Source organism: Hippocampus guttulatus, chromosome 23 (genome assembly GCF_054856545.1).
Source record: "Hippocampus guttulatus isolate MCC_2025c chromosome 23, RoL_Hgut_1.0, whole genome shotgun sequence".
NCBI classification, from domain to species: Eukaryota; Metazoa; Chordata; class Actinopteri; order Syngnathiformes; family Syngnathidae; genus Hippocampus; species Hippocampus guttulatus.
The window spans coordinates 2,012,638-2,031,146 of record NC_141283.1 but is presented as its reverse complement, the minus strand read 5'-3'; the positions used below and the strand labels follow the sequence as shown (position 1 = coordinate 2,031,146).

The 18,509-nt window shown below is 45.3% G+C and overlaps 1 protein-coding gene and 1 long non-coding RNA gene across 2 annotated transcripts; one reads left to right on the top strand and one right to left on the bottom strand.

Annotated features, from left to right (window-relative positions):
- Positions 1-86: 86 nt before the first annotated feature.
- Positions 87-17,691, top strand: LOC147185659 (uncharacterized). The gene is made up of 3 exons (XR_015099425.1): positions 87-226; positions 16,858-16,988; positions 17,655-17,691. It is a non-coding gene; the product is annotated as an uncharacterized LOC147185659 (long non-coding RNA).
- On the bottom strand, positions 1,416-14,105 carry LOC147185660 (sine oculis-binding protein homolog). Its single transcript, XM_086104527.1, has 7 exons — positions 13,818-14,105; positions 10,080-10,209; positions 9,693-9,887; positions 8,882-9,033; positions 7,672-7,767; positions 5,682-7,600; positions 1,416-3,756 (listed from the first exon to the last, which is right to left on the bottom strand). The coding sequence occupies exons 1-6, from the start codon at positions 13,908-13,910 to the stop codon at positions 5,687-5,689; spliced, it is 2,580 nt and encodes an 859-aa protein (XP_085960653.1). The 5' UTR covers positions 13,911-14,105; the 3' UTR covers positions 1,416-3,756; positions 5,682-5,686.
- Positions 17,692-18,509: the final 818 nt, after the last annotated feature.

Sequence of the window (18,509 nt, the reverse complement as noted above, 5' to 3'; positions counted from 1 at the left end):
CCACGGACAAAGTTGTACAATTGTGTCGGACTTGGTCCTTAAAAGTGTCCGCGGGCAGGTGAACCGGCGGGGTAGTCCCTTCGTGGCCGACAACAGGCGGGTTTTCCGGTGCTCAGGTGTGCCCGCGTCTTGTCCCAGGTGAAAGCCCGACAAAACTGATCCGAGTTCAGCGCGTCCAACCTGAGGCACGCGCCGCCGTTAGCTGAAGTGAGACACATCACTTCCGGTAAGTACTACAAGATTAAAAGCGTTCTGTTTATTTCTTTTAAAGTGGGCTGAAACTCATGACATGATAGCCTGGGGAAGAATTAGAGGGAGGAGGGTTGGAGAGACAACGGTGGTTTATGTTTTATTTTTTTTGCTTTGTTGTCTGATGGGTGTGGCTGTCTGTTAAGGTCCAAATCGATAAATGGTGTCTGTATGTGACAATAAAATAACAACATACATGATGTTGTATTGAGGTGTATGCCCACCCCACTTAAACCCCCCTTCTCATTCTTATGCACACAATTTAAAACACTTACAGGTGTTTCAATATCATGTCTATGGAGAGCTTTTGTCAGAATACCCCAAGGATGAAGAATAGCCAACCTATTAGCTTGCTTGTCATTGCACTCTGTCCGCTGTTATGTTGCTTTTTTGTATGGTGATGTTTTACATTCTAAGAGTGAGTGTTATCGACAACTCGCTGCTTGCCTCTACATGCAGTCGCAGAGTGCAGTGTGGAAAACATGCTAGCCACCATAAAGACAACAAAAGCATTCTTGTGGCGCATAGACACACGGCCAAGCATGAACTGCCCCCTACCATGCCAAAAACATTAGGGAACAATTAAACAAGTACAGTTTATAATCTCACTTAAATTGTATCACTGGTGGATGTGAATTTCATCACCAAGCTGTTCTAAATTACACTTATCAATTCGTGTCTCGTTTAAATGCCAAAAGGAGAATTATTTACATTTGCAACACTATTTTATGCTTTTATTTTGAAAGTTCCGGTAGGGCTCTGTTTTGTTTAAACTCACTTGTCATCCAGCTTCCCCACCTTACATATACATTATTATTAGATAGTGTTTTCCAAGGACTTAAACCCGCCCGATTTGTTCATCCATCCTGCCCATGGATGTTGTTCCCCCATATCCGGATACACTTGCACCCTCCAACCTCCCACACGCCCTTACCCTTGCCCCCACAGGCCGGAATTCCTGCCCTCTTATCTCATCAATCTGTTTCAAAGCCTCAACTCACTGACTTTCAGTATTTGAGGAATGCTGATGCGCAGCCTCACAGACATGCTGCTGCTGCTGCTAAAAATAGACTTTAGAAGCGACAATTCTGGCCGTCATATATTGTAAACAAACGTTCAAAATTCAGACACGGCACTGAAAAAAAATGCAAAGTTGTTGCTTTTAGAATAACTTTTATTTAACTTTACAAATAGTTCAAATACAAACAACCTGTGATATCTATTTAGTGGGCTAAATGTGTTATAGCAACAAAACTGTGGCACTAAAGTACTTTTTAATCCAAATTTCAGTAAGCACACATAAAGCATAAGGGTGTAAAAAAAACAGCCAATAGTTAAAATGTGCAACAAAATCAATATTCGCAGTTATTTGTTTGACTTTTTAATCCTATGGTGTGAGACTAGAGTTCAGTTTTTTTTTGTGACTCACACAAGCTGTTGTCCAAGTCCCCTGGCCAGCCAAGGATGACTTCCAGTAATAATGGCATGACCCTGTGGTGGTGAGCGTGGCGGGTTGAACGAATGTGTGGGTGTGGCGGGGGGGGGGGGGGTGATGTGACGTGGGTTGGCTTCTTGACCCATCAAATAGGACGACACGCTTGTGCATTTTTTTCCCTTCATGTGATAGTGCTTTATGCGTAGGATAAATAAAATAATGGCATAGCAGAAAATGTATTTGGCATGTAATGTCAGTCTGGTGGCATTTTGGACGTTCCTGGTATTGTCTCAATGTAAACAGGCAGGCATATAGTAACATTTCCAAAGCATACACTGCTCTCTAGTGGGGATGCAGTATAGAGTTAGATTACAGGAGGTCAGATTTATACATTTGATTCAACTGCATAAACACAATGGAGATTCAATGGCTTGATAATTTGAGGAAAATCACTTTTGTTTAAACCCATGAGTCTCACCCATATGCTATTAGAACAAAAATCTTATACTGTATCTCTATGATCAGTTAGCCAAAAAAAAAGTGTTGGACATACAGTAGCATCTAGCTGCATAAAATCTCAGGATGTGTTCCCAAAAGAGAGAACTGTAATACTGATCGCTGTGTAGTACAACATTTGATGGTTGAATATAACACCGCACTTGGTAACAATTACAAGCCTGTTATTATGTGGAATCATCAGATAAGAGCCTTTTTTTTTAAAGGCAGGATCGATCGCTCACTTTGTCCCGTTAGGGTATTCTTAGTGAGTAGAAAAGTGTGATTGATTGATTGAATTTGATTGTTGATTATTAATCACATCTTGAGGCAAATAAGGCGAATGCATTACTTGGCTGCAACCAGCAGAGGCGCTGTGGAATCAAGTAATGAAGTGCACCAGGACATCAGCTGCGTGAAGTTGAGCAACATGTCCACAGCTCCTGAAGGCAGCATTATTCTGCTCTATCCCCCAAAATTCTTCTGCTCCATGAACAAAAACGGTCATTATTTCCTCGGTTGTCAAGGAAGGAAATGTGGCCAAATGGGCACCTAAACAAATCAGGTGAAGGTCGACGGGCCCGTGTCTTTAACCCTTTCAGGGACAGCGGTTACTACAGTGGACAGTTTATCGTGTTATCAGGTTACAGGGTGCATGAAAGGGTTAAATAACATTTATGGACCAGCATCATCGGGACCACGAGAGTGATCACATACCATCGCAAACTACTGTGTACCAGTAGGCAATCCCTTCCATAATCTGTGCTTTCTATACATTATTTTACAGGAGTCAAATTCAGACATCTTATCACACTGCTCAGTCATAAATTTTAAACCCCAAATTCCTCTCTGATGATTAAAAAAAATCTCACCCCTCCCCGAAAGGCAGCAAGCTCAGAACTCAAATGTTAGTGTATTTGGATTGGGTAATGAGATGGATGAGAGAAGGTTATCCTATATTTCTAGCTGTTGGTCAAAAAAAAAAAAATCAAAAATAAAACCCTCCTCCTGAAGTCTGAGCCCACGTCGGTCAGGTAACCCAAAACCTGGATCGGGGAGTCGGTGTGGTATATGGGGAGAGGAACAATGTGGCTCTTTGTGCAAGCTGGGCAGAGAAAACAAGCCGTTTCCCCTGGAAAGAGATCATATTTAGGCTCCATCTGAGAAGACCACACAGGGCTGATCGCTGCCCTGTCTGCAGTGTGGAGCGAGGAGTCGGGAGAGGAGGGGGGGGGGTTGAGGAAGACGAGTGCACAAACATGACACACTTTCGGGGATAGTCTATCAAGATGTCAAAAAAGATGGTCCATATCAAACAGTCCTTGAACACAACAGAGCAAACTAGCTTTTGACATTTTTCTTTGGTCCCCGCCTCCCTCCTCCCACTCCCCCACATGTAGACTTCGCGTGGCCATCTGGGCTTCCTGCTTTGGCTACCTGCTCGTCCACAGGTTAGGCAACACCGGTGGGCTTCGGCGAGCAGGCGGGATGGTGTTAGCACTGGCGCCGTCCACACGAGGGCGGGGTACTGAATCTGGCACTGCCATACGTTGGTGAACAGGGGTGCTCTTCATCCACTGGGAAAGGGGGAAAAAAAAACAAAGTGGGCGGGGCTGAGGAGATGTAAGAGATCCTTTAAACATGTCACATGTATTTATTCACCCATGTCATATAAACACTTTGAGTCAACTCGACACTACCGATAAATTACACAATCAAACCAAGAACATCTGGCCTCTCTCTCTGTCTCTCACACACGTGCGTATTAAATGCCAACAAGCGCACACTCGTGAAGGCAACTGTTCAATACTCCCTCCGTCTCATTGCGTTTTAGTTTCAAAAGCCTCAGCGAATACTCAAAGCGGTCGGTTCGGATTACACAAGCCTATAAAATATCCCAAATAAACGCAAAGGAAATTTAGAAAGAAAAAGCAACCGTTTCTTGAGCTCAACCCCCCCCCCCCCACCCCCCCACCGCGCTCCACCGTCGGCTGCCATTTCTGTCAAGAGCGGGAGATATTTTAAAAGACGTTCGGCCTGTAATGACAATGAGGGAGGAAGGTAATGCTGCTCTCAAAGCGCAGAGGTGGTGAGCTAAAGCCATTCACGTAGGGCAGCGGCCAGCTCTGGTTACACACAACGGCCGGGCCATAAATCCGTCTGCACGACACAAGCAGCGCGCTGTGATTTCATATGTATCGGTTACTAAGGGAACACTGGAAACCACAACAAATGACAACACTCACTTTTCGAAGAAAGGGAATCGCGCAAAATATGTGCCAAAAAACATTATTTCAAAAGACAACGGGTTCGCGTACGCTCTGTCAACAGCGTTTGAAAATAGTTTTTTTTTTTTATTTTTTAAGTTGACCGTTGACCTTTCGAGGGACAACGCAGCGGAAAAGCAGAGCGGTTGAAATGAAAAACCATGTCTGAAATATCAGCGGATTAATCTCGGGACATACGGTAACACGATCTCATTATGGCAAGATACCAGTGGGCGCGGGCGGACGTGTGGTGTTACAGCCATTTGGACTACCAAGTCGGCGAGTGAAATAAAGAGGGCCCTTTGATAGGTCCAAAGTCAGGAGGCTGTTCTGCTATACTTAACATCTGGTTGGCAACGAACAGCAGTTGCCGGTGCAGACGGGGAATAAGATGATAGGAGAGCGCTTGAGTCAGCCAAGCTAGAGTGTCACAATGACGTGCTTAATTGAATCATTCTGTTCTTGTCCATATGTTTTCGAAAGAACCTCCAGAGCTGTATTCCAGCTGGGTCGTACTCGTACAGTAGTACCTTGTAAGCCTTTCTGAAAATCATCTGACTTGCTGCATTGACACTGAAACATATTCGTCTCAGTTTGACTTCAATCTTGCCGGATCATCTCTTGCTCATCGGTCACCTGATACAAAAGAAGTCGACCGAAAATTGGTGCGCTGCAAACTACCCGGGATATAAGTGTATGTTCTACACACACAACTGAGTGGAGCCAAAGGAATTCTGGAAGGCAACCAAAGCATTGTGACTGTCAGGTTGTCGAAAGTGATCGCCTTTCAAAGTGACTCTCACTACCCGTGCCCTTCACCTCCTTCCCCCTGTTTGTAACCTTAGAGCCCCGAAGAGTGCCAGGTAACCAGGATTCTCTCCGTTCGGCGCCATGCTGTTTAGTGACCATGTGCGTGTGAAACCTGTGATTCAGTTTCCACTACGGGAGTCTGCGCACAGACTTTCCGGCCCTTGGTCAAATGATATTTGGTATGATTGGTGGTTTTTAATTCAGAACATGGCATGTCACTTAGGAAAGGGTTGCTAAGTATTATAATGCAAGAGGATTTCTAAAACCAATAGCATTTATTACAGTAGTTTGTCCACTTTTCCTGTCATTCCCGAAGTTGTTCATTTATTTTCCAGGTCTTGGGGCTGCAGACATGCGCCAAATTGAGCATATTAAGTGTTTTCTCTCTCTCCCTCCCTCTCTCGCCTAAAACATTCATTTCTTACCTCTTTTATTTGTTTTGATCACGGATTCGTAGGCATCTCCTCTTCAAAGCTGGCTCCATGTCTCCAGCACTGGGCATATTATTAGCAGGGCTCCTTAAACTACCCTTGTCCCTGAGTTTGGGCAAGAGTAGTGGGGTGGTGGTCCCACCTGTCTTTGGTGCGGTAGGTAGGGCATAGGCGTGGTCCTCGTCTGGCAAGTGTGGGTCTTCTCCTGTATCCCTACTGGCTGTTGAAGGCTCCTCTGTCTGATTAACTGGGCCCTCAACTCGTACAGAGCAGACAACTGAGCACTTGTTTTCTTTTATAGATTCCATCTCGGTTAGTGCGGGCTCTGTAGGTGCGGGTGGTCTCTGGGGTAAGGGTGAGCCCGGACTGGCTATGGATAGCACTGAGGAAATCCCATTAGGACCATGGTTCTGAGATTTCAGGACAGAAGCCATGGCATCATATGAGTGGTTGTTCACTTTAGGGCTTGGAGTGTGTGAAGGTGAGGTGTGTCTGTCCTTATGTTGGTATACAGTGTCAAGAGAAGGGGGCTGCGTTGGTGGAGGTGGGCCTGATTTGGTACCCTGCACAGACCCTGACTCCTCTAGCCCTGAGAAGTCCACTACTGCTTTGACGTTGGGTTCTAGCTTCACCTGGGATCTCTGTAGAACCCATTGTATAACTTGTCGTTCTGAGTGCTGTTGCTGTTTGTAGTCCGTCAATCCTTCTGAGCTGCGTGTCGAGGAGGGAGATGTGTTGTACTGGGCTCTGGGAGATAATGTTCCACTGTGGCACGTTGACGAAGGGGATGAAAATGGCCTCTCTGATTTAACCCAGCCTATGTCCTTGGAATTGGAGTCACTGGGTGAAGGGAGACCATGAGGCAAGTTTCCACTCAATCTGTGGTTTAACAATTGGCCGTTCCCTTCAGGGATCCCGGGGGATGGAAACCTTGCTGGTATGGATCTACATCTGTCTGTTCCCTCTGGCACAGGCTGTATAACACCAGTGTGGTTTGGGGTTTCGTGGTTTGTTTTGGAAGGGACTGGAATTGGTATCGGAATGGGTATTGGGACAGGTAGAGGAACAATAATGGGGTACGGTACCAGGACAGTGGGCTGGGGTAGAAGAGGACTGAAGGAAGGAATGGCAAAGTTCATTAAGGGAGGCATTGGCACAGGGCCTCTGGGTAACATAAGCGGAGGAGAGTGTAAGCCGGGGTAATAGGGCCGAGGGAGAGGATGCATCAACCCTGGGGGGTTAACGGAGGAGGGATAGGGAGGCTGCAGGTGTGGAGACTGTGGAGGTCTGTGGATAGGACTGGATGAAGAACCAGAGGGTCTTGGATGGTGGGCATTAGCTAGGGGGCTTCTGAGGCCCTGGGCATGAAGCGGAGGTCTAATGAAGGGCATTTGCATTTGAGGCATCCGCGGATGTTCTGGTGGGTGGCGTGGAAGAGGAGGAGGAATAAGTGTAGGGTGAGGTGACACCTCTCGAGCAGCAGAAGGTGGAGGAGGCTGAATGGGCCTTTCTAGAGTTCTCTGCCCAGTGACAGGAAGCTTAGAAGAAGATGATGTCTCTGATGGCGACCCGGAGGATGATTCTGATGATCCCAGGATTGGTGCCGGGCCCTTGGGAGATATGTTTCTTTGATGCGCTTCCCCTGTGGTACTCGTGTTGTTCCAAGACTCTGGCGTGAGAAGGTTTTGCCCGAGAATATTGTGGTCTGATCTCCCCTCTTGGCCAGCTCTGGCAGGGCTTGAGCATGTAAGAGCTGCTCGAGCTTCTCTGTAGAACACATCCATCTTGTACTGATTCAGGCATTTGGTGCTGCAGAACTGGAGTCGCTCTTCACCCGATCCGAAATCCAGGTATTCTTTGGTGTGGCGGACATGCTTACACCAATCGCACACCTGCAACACAGGAGAAAGAGACTGTGGAGGGTCACAAAGGTGATCTGTCATCTTATTACCGGTGTGAAACTGTTGATTAAGGATCCTCTTACTCTGACGTTGCTGTTTATCTTCATCACCAGCCTGGGTGAGTCCTCCGGATGAGAGTGCTGGGGCGATCTCTCCCCATGGAGGTCTTCATCTCTGGCCTAATTGGTAGAAACCACAATATGAAACATCCACAGTGAATCAACATCAAGCAGTTAAGCAAACTTGAGTTCACACATGTGATGGATTAACTACAAACTGTAGCGATGTATTCGCTTGTAAAACACACGAGAGTGGAATCGATCTTTTGGCCAGCAAATCACATTTGAAAAACTCCGGCAACAAGCGTCAAAAAAAAAGCTTGAAATGATTTGCCCTGTCATGATGGCATCAAACCCTAAAGGTCAGTTCAGCGAAGGGAAAATCATTATGTGGTGAAATAGATACGCATATACAACCAAGCAGTGAGGTAATGCAACTGATGTACCGTCATATTAATGTTGCCAGTATTAATAAGGGAATTTGTCTGGATTTGTGTAAGACGATCTTTTTGTGGATCCGAGTGGTTCCCCGGCCCACCGAGTCGTGTTGAGTTACGACACATGAGGCAGCTGAAGTTAAGGTATGCACTGAAAGTGGACACCTCGCCTCAGGCCTCCTGGTCTTCTTCTCAGACAAGCAGCAACAAGTCAACCACACTGCTCTCCTTCCCGCCTCTGAAAACGTAGAAGGCTTGTGGCACGCAGTCTACCCAGATCACCGTTTGGTCCTGACACTCTTGTGAATAAACCCATCACGACATCAATGGCGAAAGGGGATATCGATGCATGTCACCCCCTACCTCGAGATGGTATGTCCATGTCTTAATGGAAGGTGACAAATTACGGTATGCTCTGTGCATCCGAGCGTTCCCTCACAGTCGTTGTTAGGGTCTTTCCCCAAACACCAAAGCCACTCTAATGGGCGATACCCCTCCATTAACGAGAAACTGATACAAAGCATCCTGGATGACCTTTGACCTGTGTGGGGTTTTTTTTGGACAAATTAAGTGAAATTGAATGATTTCCCGCTGCACCCTGGGTTTGGGTTAGGGGGGATAGGGTTGCAGTGAAGGTCAGGTTAAGGTTAGTCCAGTCCTGTGATTGAGTGGCGATGTCCAAGATTGGCAGGATGAGTGGTCGAGAGAGGTATTTTGCTATCTGGTCGCAAAGGATAACCCTCAGCTGCGTCACAACTTACTTATGTTCACAATCACCACGTTCTACCACTGCTCACCTTATTGCGCTTGAAGTAAGCCCGTCTGCAGGCGGCGAAACACTTCTCGCTGCAAAAGCTCTTGAGCTCGGAGCCCATGCATAGAGAGTAGCGCTTGACACCTTCCTTCTGGCACCAAACACACACTATCTGCACATTCTGCACGTCATCCACTGCAAGGTAGAAGAAATCGCCGTCAAACCAGTGCAACGCGTAAAACTCAAATGTACCACAATTCTGCTTTTTTGAATCAATTCAAGTGAATCTGTAATACATGTTTCAGTTGGACTGGTAAATTGGTGCTGATTTTGAATCCGGCTTTTTTTCATCTCAGGCGGATGGCTATGGTAAAGCCTCTCCTTTCTCAACAGCACTTTGAAAGAGTAATTCATGCCTTTGTCGCATTTCAGTTGGATTACTCTAATGAATCCTCCATTAAGCGTCTCCAGTTGGTTCATAATGCTGCTGGATCCTTTTTGACTGGTACTCGTAAGAGGGATCACTAAACTCCCTTAGATGCCTCCCTGTGCATTTTAGACTTCATAAGATTCTATTATTTAGTTGACAAATCTTTCAATGGCCTCACCCCACCTTACCTCTGTGAGCTCCTCCATCGCTATGCACCTGCCCAGTGCCTCAGGTTTGCAGATCGGACGCTATTAGACGTCCCGAGGACTAAATGAAGGCCCAGAAGGCTTTCTCTCGCTAAATGTTAGGCAAGCCCCTTCGCCGGCCTTCTTTAAAACTAGCTAATTTTTATTCTTTGGTTTTTGACCGAGCGAGGATAAACGATATGGAAGATTTCATGAAAGATCATTTTAATGCTTGCTACCTGCTGACGGCTTTATGAGCGGCACGATAACGGGCGCGCTCTTTTGCTCCATGGGCGTTCTTGAGGAGGTGTTTGTTGATGAAGAGGAAGAGGAAGACGAAGGAACGCCGAATGACTCCCTCTCAACGCTCTTCATCGCGAGGACCGAGTGACTGACTTTGCTGTCCACGCTTTTGGGTTTTGGCAAAGAGTTTTCTGAAAGACATACCGAAAATATCTTCACCATCAAGGAATTGCGTCAACTTTCCAAAAGGGTGGTGAGTGATAAAAGATGGATCTTGATTGAAAGATGACGCTGTAAATTTGAGTGATTAAAATGTCAGTAGAACCCGCAGAATCCGTTCGCAAAGTCTTCTCTCAATTACAGTCAAGCAACTGCCCTCTCACCTTTCAACACGGACACATGCTGCCGCCTCTCCCTGTAGTTCCTGATCTCGTTAGCCTCGGCGTCTCGGAGATCTACTTTGTCGTAGCCGTACCATCCAAGAAGCTCGTTCATCGTGCTTTCTGCAAAAGTCTACATTGGACAAACAGGAGAAACAGTGGCGGATTAGCATTGTTTTTAAATGTGTAAAGAATAACAGATAGAATATTGTTTATATGGTTGCGGTGGGAGTTTTTATCCAATGCTAAACATAATCAGACCTTACTACCGGCGAATGAATGAAAGGGATTCTTTCTCAGCTCCAGCCTGGTGAGAGAACTGAATCTGAGCACAGTGGAGTCCAGTATGACACTTTTTTCCATGATGTATTCATGTTGTTTACCCTTGCTAAATCTGAGACGGAAAGGTTTAAAACCCGACACCGGCGTGAGATCTGTGAATCATCCTTTGTTTATCTCATCTAATTAGAAAAAAAAAGCGGGAGAAAAGAAAACGGTTTAGCTGCAGATGTGTGGTCCCCCTTTTTCTTCTTCTTTTTTTAATTTATTTTTTTGTATATATTTTTTTATTACGACCAGATGAAAAATAAATAAATCAAAGCACAAAGGTCTCTCTCTTTATCCACCCACCTCTCGCTGCGGTTTTGGAGGAACCGGATTGGAGGAGAAATCTGATCCAGAATGGGCAGAAATCAGAGTGGGACACCCAACACCACAGTGAGGTCCCACGCTTCTCGGAAATGCCCCGCTTTTCTTCCTTCTCCCAGCTTCCCCCCACCCCCCCACCTCACCTCAGATCCATCCTCCCCATGTTTGCCATCCTCCCCTCCACCCCGACACCTTCCAGCCCTGACACCCGACCCGGCCCGTCCTCTCGGGTTTCACCCTTTTCCAACACAGCCAGTCTGCTGTGGCGGCGTCGAAGCGCCGTAGTACCGACTACACATTCTTTCCCTTCCTTTCGCTTTCCTCACTCCGACCTCTGCTCTGTACCGGGGCCCTCAAAAGAAATGGATCCCTCCCTTGACTTGCTCACTTTCTGCTACGTATGTGTGCGAGCGAGAGCAGCGGTATCATATGCAGCTAAATATGCCTAACGATGATTAAAGTCAAGTATCCGGTGTCTGGTGCTACGCTCTTGGGCCTGACATGGAGGGAGTAAGTTTGAATGTGGTGTTGAAACAGATGTATTACAGAGACAACACTGGGCCGGACCTCAGCGGAATGAGAAATCTGTTCTCCTGCCTTCCAGTGTGTTAACCGCTTTCCATCGTAGCTCTGTTAGTTCAAGGACTCGACACACACACTCAATTGGCAGATTCTTATAGAGTCAACAGAATTGATTTCAGCCAACCCAGACCTTTAGAAATAGGAGTCCCTCAGGGTACAGTCAACCTGAATATCCCTCCCCGCACTGTTGTGCTACCATCCAATGTCGAGATTTGACTTGTCACCCATATCACCCGTATCACACTGTACCTGTTCCAGGGAAAAATATACAAACAGTGACTCTTCACCCCTTTTCGTGCACCAATAATGATAACCTGTCACCTGATCCCATGATAAGCTGTCCACTGTAGTAGCCGCTGTCCCTGAAAGGGTTAAAGTCCAGTGATTTGCCCTCTGAGGTTCACGAGTGTAGATTGGACCCTCGGGACAGAAGCTGACCCTCCCAAGTACACGTATTTCTGACACCTCGTGGTATATTATTGGATTCTGATATTGCTGTTTATACCCGTTCTGTGACCCAAATGTTCTGAGGTCAAGTCTTGGGGATTGCACTCCGATGGGACAGTACTTCTATCTCTGACTGCGTTGGGACAGAAATCTGACTGAATCATGACAGTTATTGATAGCTGGAGCTTTTGTCCAAGGTAAATGTTTACAGAGCCACATATTAACCCTTTCATGCACCCTGTAACCTGATAACATGCTAAGCTGTCCACTGTAGTAACCTCCGTCCCTGAAAGGGTTTTTTGGAAAGCCTAACTTAAGGGACAATTTATCCGGTCTCTTAGTGGGAGCACATTGAGGATCAGTTCCCCTATTTTTAACAATGTCAGGTTTAGTTATTGTGTTACAGCGTGTACTTTTTTCTAGACCTGTGCAATATATTACTGTAGATTTGTCATGATTGGACAGAAATGGAGGTTGTCACGTAGCAAGGTGGTGGTGGACCCCAAAAAGCAGGCAGGAGGGAGGAGCAGGGTGTATTTGAAGAAGTGTATTGATAAAACACAGAAAACGAAATAAATCCCAAAACAAAGTCATGAAAACAAAATGAATTCAAAGTAACAAACAAACACCATGGCAGAAACTAAAAACTCTCAATAACAAAAACATGACCAAAACATGACTGAAGCTAAAACATAACAATGAACTAAACAAACATGACAGAAGCCCACAGCAAACAATGACCCGACACCGAGTGTTCGGGCTGGGAGTCCTTTTAAAGCCCTAATTACCTAATGACCAACAGGTGTGCAGCTGCAGAGGGAGCCCTACAGTGCCACCTGTTGGTCCCAAACCGAATCATGACAGAGGTTTACTGTACCCCTATTTCGGATAGGTTTCATATTGGACTCTGACCCAAAACTGTTCCCAAGCACCAAAAAAGATTTTCCCAAGGTGTAAAAGCCATCTATCTAGGGTATAATTCCAGTGGCACACCCACTGTACCCCCGAAAATTATCTCCTGTAATGTCAATGTATGTACAACGCTGACGTTCTTTCATCGGTTTTGTCCGTCCACCCTTCCCACAGTGTTGTTTGTGTTTCTTTATTGGCAGTTCAGACAAACATCTGCTTTGTGAGAGTGACAGGCCGTATCCTAAACCGCAGCCAGATTTGTGTCCAAAGCCAACAAACCGGGGGCTGACCCAGAGAGCCAACCGGGGGCAAGCTTTACATCAAGCGAGGATAGCGTTTCGCATGTTTTGATTAAAATTAGTGGAGCTCGTAACACTACACCTCGTCTGGATATCAAAACTCCACAGTCCAAACCACTTAGTGAAAAAAGAGCACATTTCCTTCCCGTGCTGCCAAAATCATCCCCTCCTTCATGAAAAAGAAAAAAAAAATTCGATTTCCCAGGGCTGCAGGCTTGAAGGAGCCTTGGATATCCCTTACCAACACTCTCAAATAACCACTGTCCGAACCCAAACAAAGCACACAATCCTTGGATAGGTTTCCATGCAGTAATGTGTACATAATGGTGGGAGCGAATTGCGCCTTTGACTGTGATTTGACTTGTCATTAGCAGAACAAGGAGAACCTTTGAGGAGGCGAACATCTCTGATGTTCAAGTGCCGATTAAGTCATGTTTTGCCACCGAGCGTGAGGTTGACGTGAGTCCATTTGGGGATATTCATGTCCCAACCTGACCACCGCCCCCACCCTTCAACTCCAGCCGGGGCTGGGAAGAAGTGACGCACATCTGGATCTCCAGTGGACACAACTGTGTGCACGTCGGGGCCACAGCTGGCCTGACGCCGCGTCGCAAAAGGGACAAACTACTTTTTTTTCCCCCATCAGCTAACATCTGCAGTGGAATTACAATTTCCTGTATGGGTTAGATTAATATGTGAACACTTGCTGAAAAGCGATAGCTTGAAAAGTTATGGTCTGTCACATCAAATGAATAAGAGGTGTACTCGGCATATTAGTCCTGCACTGATTTGTGAGTGTATAACCTAAATAGGAAGAAGGGGTTTTCTATTAAGTGACCAAACATCCTCTCACCTTCATCTCCTGATTTATTTCCCTCTTGACGGGATGTGCGGGTTTCCTGCTGCGTTTACTTTCTGGCGGTCTCCCTTTCTCCATCTCTGGCATAGTCCCGGTCTGTGGTGGATCCGGTTCGGATTGAAGTTGGATGTGGCAAGCCGTCAAAGAAATTCGGTCGATCAGTGGAGCGGGCCAGAGTGAAAGCTGTCACTCACAATGACAGCGGCTGTCATTCCCAAACGTGGGGGCTCCTTATCTGGGGCTCCACGCAAAAAGAATCCGCGGAACATGCGTGCGCGCTCCGTGCTGGAGACTCCACTGGCGAACCAGTGCAGCTCGCTGAGTTTTTGCATCGTCAAGTTAGTGTTGATAAGGGAAGAGCAACTTCCGGTTAGAACTGAAAATAAAGCTTCCTTGTAAAATGATTTTTAAGCTTATATCGCAAGTCATTTGAGCAGCTATTTGATAATTGTACACACTTTGTCCTCACTAGTGGGTAATTTTAGTACACAAGTCGGACGTTTCTTAGGAATTACATTTTTTTTCTCCACGATTGTTTTTCTGCGCACTAATAGAATGATTTGGGCGGAAAACGAAAATCTAAGGTTAACTAGTCAGTTGTTCACATGGTTGGTAGTCAGTAAAATTATGTCAATGGGAACTGGGTACTTTCAGTTCAGTCAGCATGTTAGGCAAGCGGTTTGCACATCTGCCTCACAGTTCCGAGGTTCGGTAAATAAACCATTGACAAGTTTGTGAGAATTCAAATATTTTTAAAAAATATGAAAATGAAAGCGATATAGTCACAATTTGCTTTCAAATATTTTACAATGGCTTGTTTAAATTTACCGTTACGGCATACCCATTTGTTGTGCTTTTATTTTGAAAGCTAAACAGCCTGCTCTTGGTTTAAATACAGTTTTTTACGATGCTGCCCCCCGCCCCTCAGGATGGAAGAGGCTTCTGATTTGATGTAACCTAACACCGGGCACCCACCCCCGCTGCCTCCCAAATCTCACAGATACATTTCATAAGGAATGCAAAGACTGTGTTTTATCTGAGGACACAAGACAAACACTGTCTCTTGTCCTAAAATAAGGAAGGAGATGATAAGGCCACTGTGGGTTAAATGATACGGGGGAGTCAGGGGGTTAGGGGGGGGGGGGTCTTTTTCCACTTGGCATCCTTTTGATCAGAGCATGTCCAGTGTAAAACACATGAAACATCCACAAGGTCAAGATGCGTAAAAGGTGAAAGTCAGGTGAAGTCTTGGTCTGTACAGCTTTACGCATCTGGAGGTTTTTGAAGAGAAACATTAGTGCCGTGGTTATTCTGGATGTTAAAGGCCAGGCAAGGAACTTGCGCCTATCGTGTTTCCCAGTCGGTGAGGAAAAGATGGGGACGATCGAGTTGCATTCGGTAACATAAACATGAGTGTCAAGCGTGTTGTGTTGCTTGAACGGAATTATTTTTACCTGATTATTTTTGCATGCGTGCTCAGAAATAGGACCGATACGGGAGGGGTCCATTTCTGTTCCTTTAGTTTCACTAATGTACTCCATTGGGTGAGTTACTGGACACCATATGTGACATTTTTGTGGAATTAATGTCTCATGTAAGCAATAGATTTGAGGGTATCGCTGTTCCAAAAAAAAAAAAGTATATTATTTATATATATATATATATATATATATATATATATATATATATATATATATATATATACAGTATATATACACACACACATATATCTATATACACACACACACACATCTATATATATATATATATATATATATATATATATATATATATATATATATACAAAATGTTCCCAAAAACATGGCCTGTGCAGTTCATAAATTTTATGATCTCAATCTTTTGAGCCGAAAAACTTTCATCAACGGCAATACTACAGCTTCACCATACACTAAGCGCTTCTCTTAAAGTGTACTTAAAAATGGCCTTTGGGGTGTACTTTTTCGTAAGAAGAGACAGACAACAGAAGACAAGCGCTTTCTTCGCTGTCTCCAGTCTTGCCCGATCTGCTCTGGTTGGAGGAATCCGGGCAGCCCGCTCATGTAAACAGAAATTTGACCCGGCGCACAGGTTTTGGGTTTCGCCCTCCTCGTAGACCCACTGATGACACTTGATCCGGCCCTGCTTTGGGAACAGGGGCTTATCTGATGCCTCACAAAAGGGCCCCTCTTTCTCCACATCTCCATAACAGTGCACATCTGGTGCCTCTGCAGGGAGTGATGGTCCTTTCTATGAGAGAAAGAGAGAGAAGGCGGAAGGGCGGTGGGGGGGTGTTGGGAATGTTTTATTTTTTTTTAAAGCAGTGAAGCTCTGTTTCCTCAGCCATCCAATTACACAAATGACAGGGGACGCGGGGCTGTCCAAAGGGGCTAAAGTTTCAGTCGCCTAACATCTGGATTGAGTTAGAGAATGTCCGCGGATACATGATCGCATTGAGTTTACGTTCTCAATTTGGAGGATCTGGAACATCTTGTGTAGCCTATACTCAGTATAAACAGTAACACACTGTAGTAAGGAGTGGTGCACAGTAACACGTATTGGGCAACAGGGAGCAATGATGACCTGATGTGATGTAAAAAAGGTATTCAACAGGGCAGATCTGGGCAATGTACGCCCAGGGGGCCACATCTGCCCCGCCCGCAGCCTCTGACTGGTCCTCATCCTCACAGTGACCCATGAAGTCAAAATAAAACATCAAATATGCAGTGCTTTTATTTTGAAAGTGGTGCTTTTATTTTATGGATGGATGTCGGTAGAAGCGAGGGAGCGAACAAGAGGTACAAATTGTTTTCTGCGGTGTTGCTGTGTTAGAATCCATTGTGTCTGTCCTCAATGTTCCACTGTGTGGCCCTCTACTGCTTTTGGTTGCCTTTCCTTGAATTCAGCGTGGGGCGTCTCCCCAATCATCGCACCTGTCGCACCGACACACCTGCCAGTCTTCACCCCGTCAACCACACGCCCCACTACAGCATAAAGGCCAGTCTGAAGAGCTACCGGTTGCCATTTTGTCACCTAGCTTGCCTGTCATCATCTCTGCTGCCCAGCTGTTGCGACCAGCCCCTCCGCCGGCACACCTTGGTTTGGTTTCTCTGACTGCCATTCGCTTCCTGCCTCCTGAACGTGGCCTTCTCCCCTGACAAGAAACCTGTAAGGAGTTCATTGTGTCTACTTCTGGGTCCTGTGCATGTCTTCAGCTTAGTTTAACACAACGTAGCGACATTTTTTTTACAATATTTTTTATAGCGCTGGTGGATGAAAGAGGGCCCAGAATTAAAACTACACCCAAAGTGAAGTCCAATTTAATGTGATGTTATTGTAATTATGACAATTATTATTGGTATCCATTAATTGAAAAATAAATTACATGCAGGTAAAAGGACAACAGGGGGCAGCACTGCCCCACCCCTTGTTTGTATTTTCAATTTAGTCGGTTTCGCTTTTGACACTAGATGTAGCTGTTGCCATGCTTTTCATGCCCGCAGAACGGACGCGCAACAGGTCAAGTACGACACAATATCCCCCCCGTCATTGTATTAAAAAAATATATATATTTTACAAATTGGCTCAGTCACCACTTTTTTTTTTGAGGGGGGGTATCCTCATAATCATGCTCACCATTGCAACATAATGACGGCAGTTCGATTGGTCGTTTTCTTCCCTGAGAAAAGAAAATATTAAAACTAATATGCACAGCTGACTTCCCAATTGTCTGGAAACGTATAAAATTGGTGCCTACGTCATTCTACTCTTCCATAATCTCCTCCTACTTTCCCTATTGGTGACATCACGGCGGCTGAGGACGCGTATAAAAAGGTGGTTGGGAAGCCGCTGACACCATTGGAGGCACGAGCATCGAACGAAGGAAGGACAAAAAGCACGACACTCTTCTTCGCAACCAAGTCCAACATGTGCAAAATGACCATCGTCCACCTGGGAGTGATCATTTATGCCATTTGTTTATCAACACAGGTAGGCTTGCATTTATATTCTTTTTGTTGTTTGTTGGTTTGTGTGTGATGCTTTATTAATACGCTTAAGTATTGCTGTCATCATATGTGGGATGGCCTTAAAAATCGGAAAGTATCGCAAAAAAAAAAATTATTGATGTCCTGATGGGACAAAAACCTGAATTATATTGATTTCCCAATGCTGAATGAATGCTAATTAGATTGATTATGATCAAGATGCCGCTTCTACAGATGAGTTTTACTTTGCTGCCCTGACGCCTAAGACTTGATGATTCGGATGCTGTGTGACACCCGCCCCTGTGCAAATGTGGCGAGAGCATCTAAAGTTACTTTGGGTATCAGAAGAAACCTGACACACGCGTGTGGGCTAATTGTTTGAAACGGTTGAGGAGGCTTTCTTATTAGCTCAAAGATTGTTCACATCTGTTTGGAATATATTTTGAAATGCATTTGAATGTTGTTCCTCAAATGACTTCTGATTTAGAGCAGGGGTGTGGCACCTTTCGCAAATGGTTACGTGAATTTGTAGTTATATATTTTTTTAATCCAGTGATATTTGAGGGGGCGGGGGGTTAGTGTCGAGAATGTTGTGTGGTAGACGTGTTCAAATACTGATTCAATAGGTCCCTCCCCCGCTTTGAACAGTAAATATTTGTACATGGGGTATGATACGATTGAATTCAATATGGGCTATCGGTCA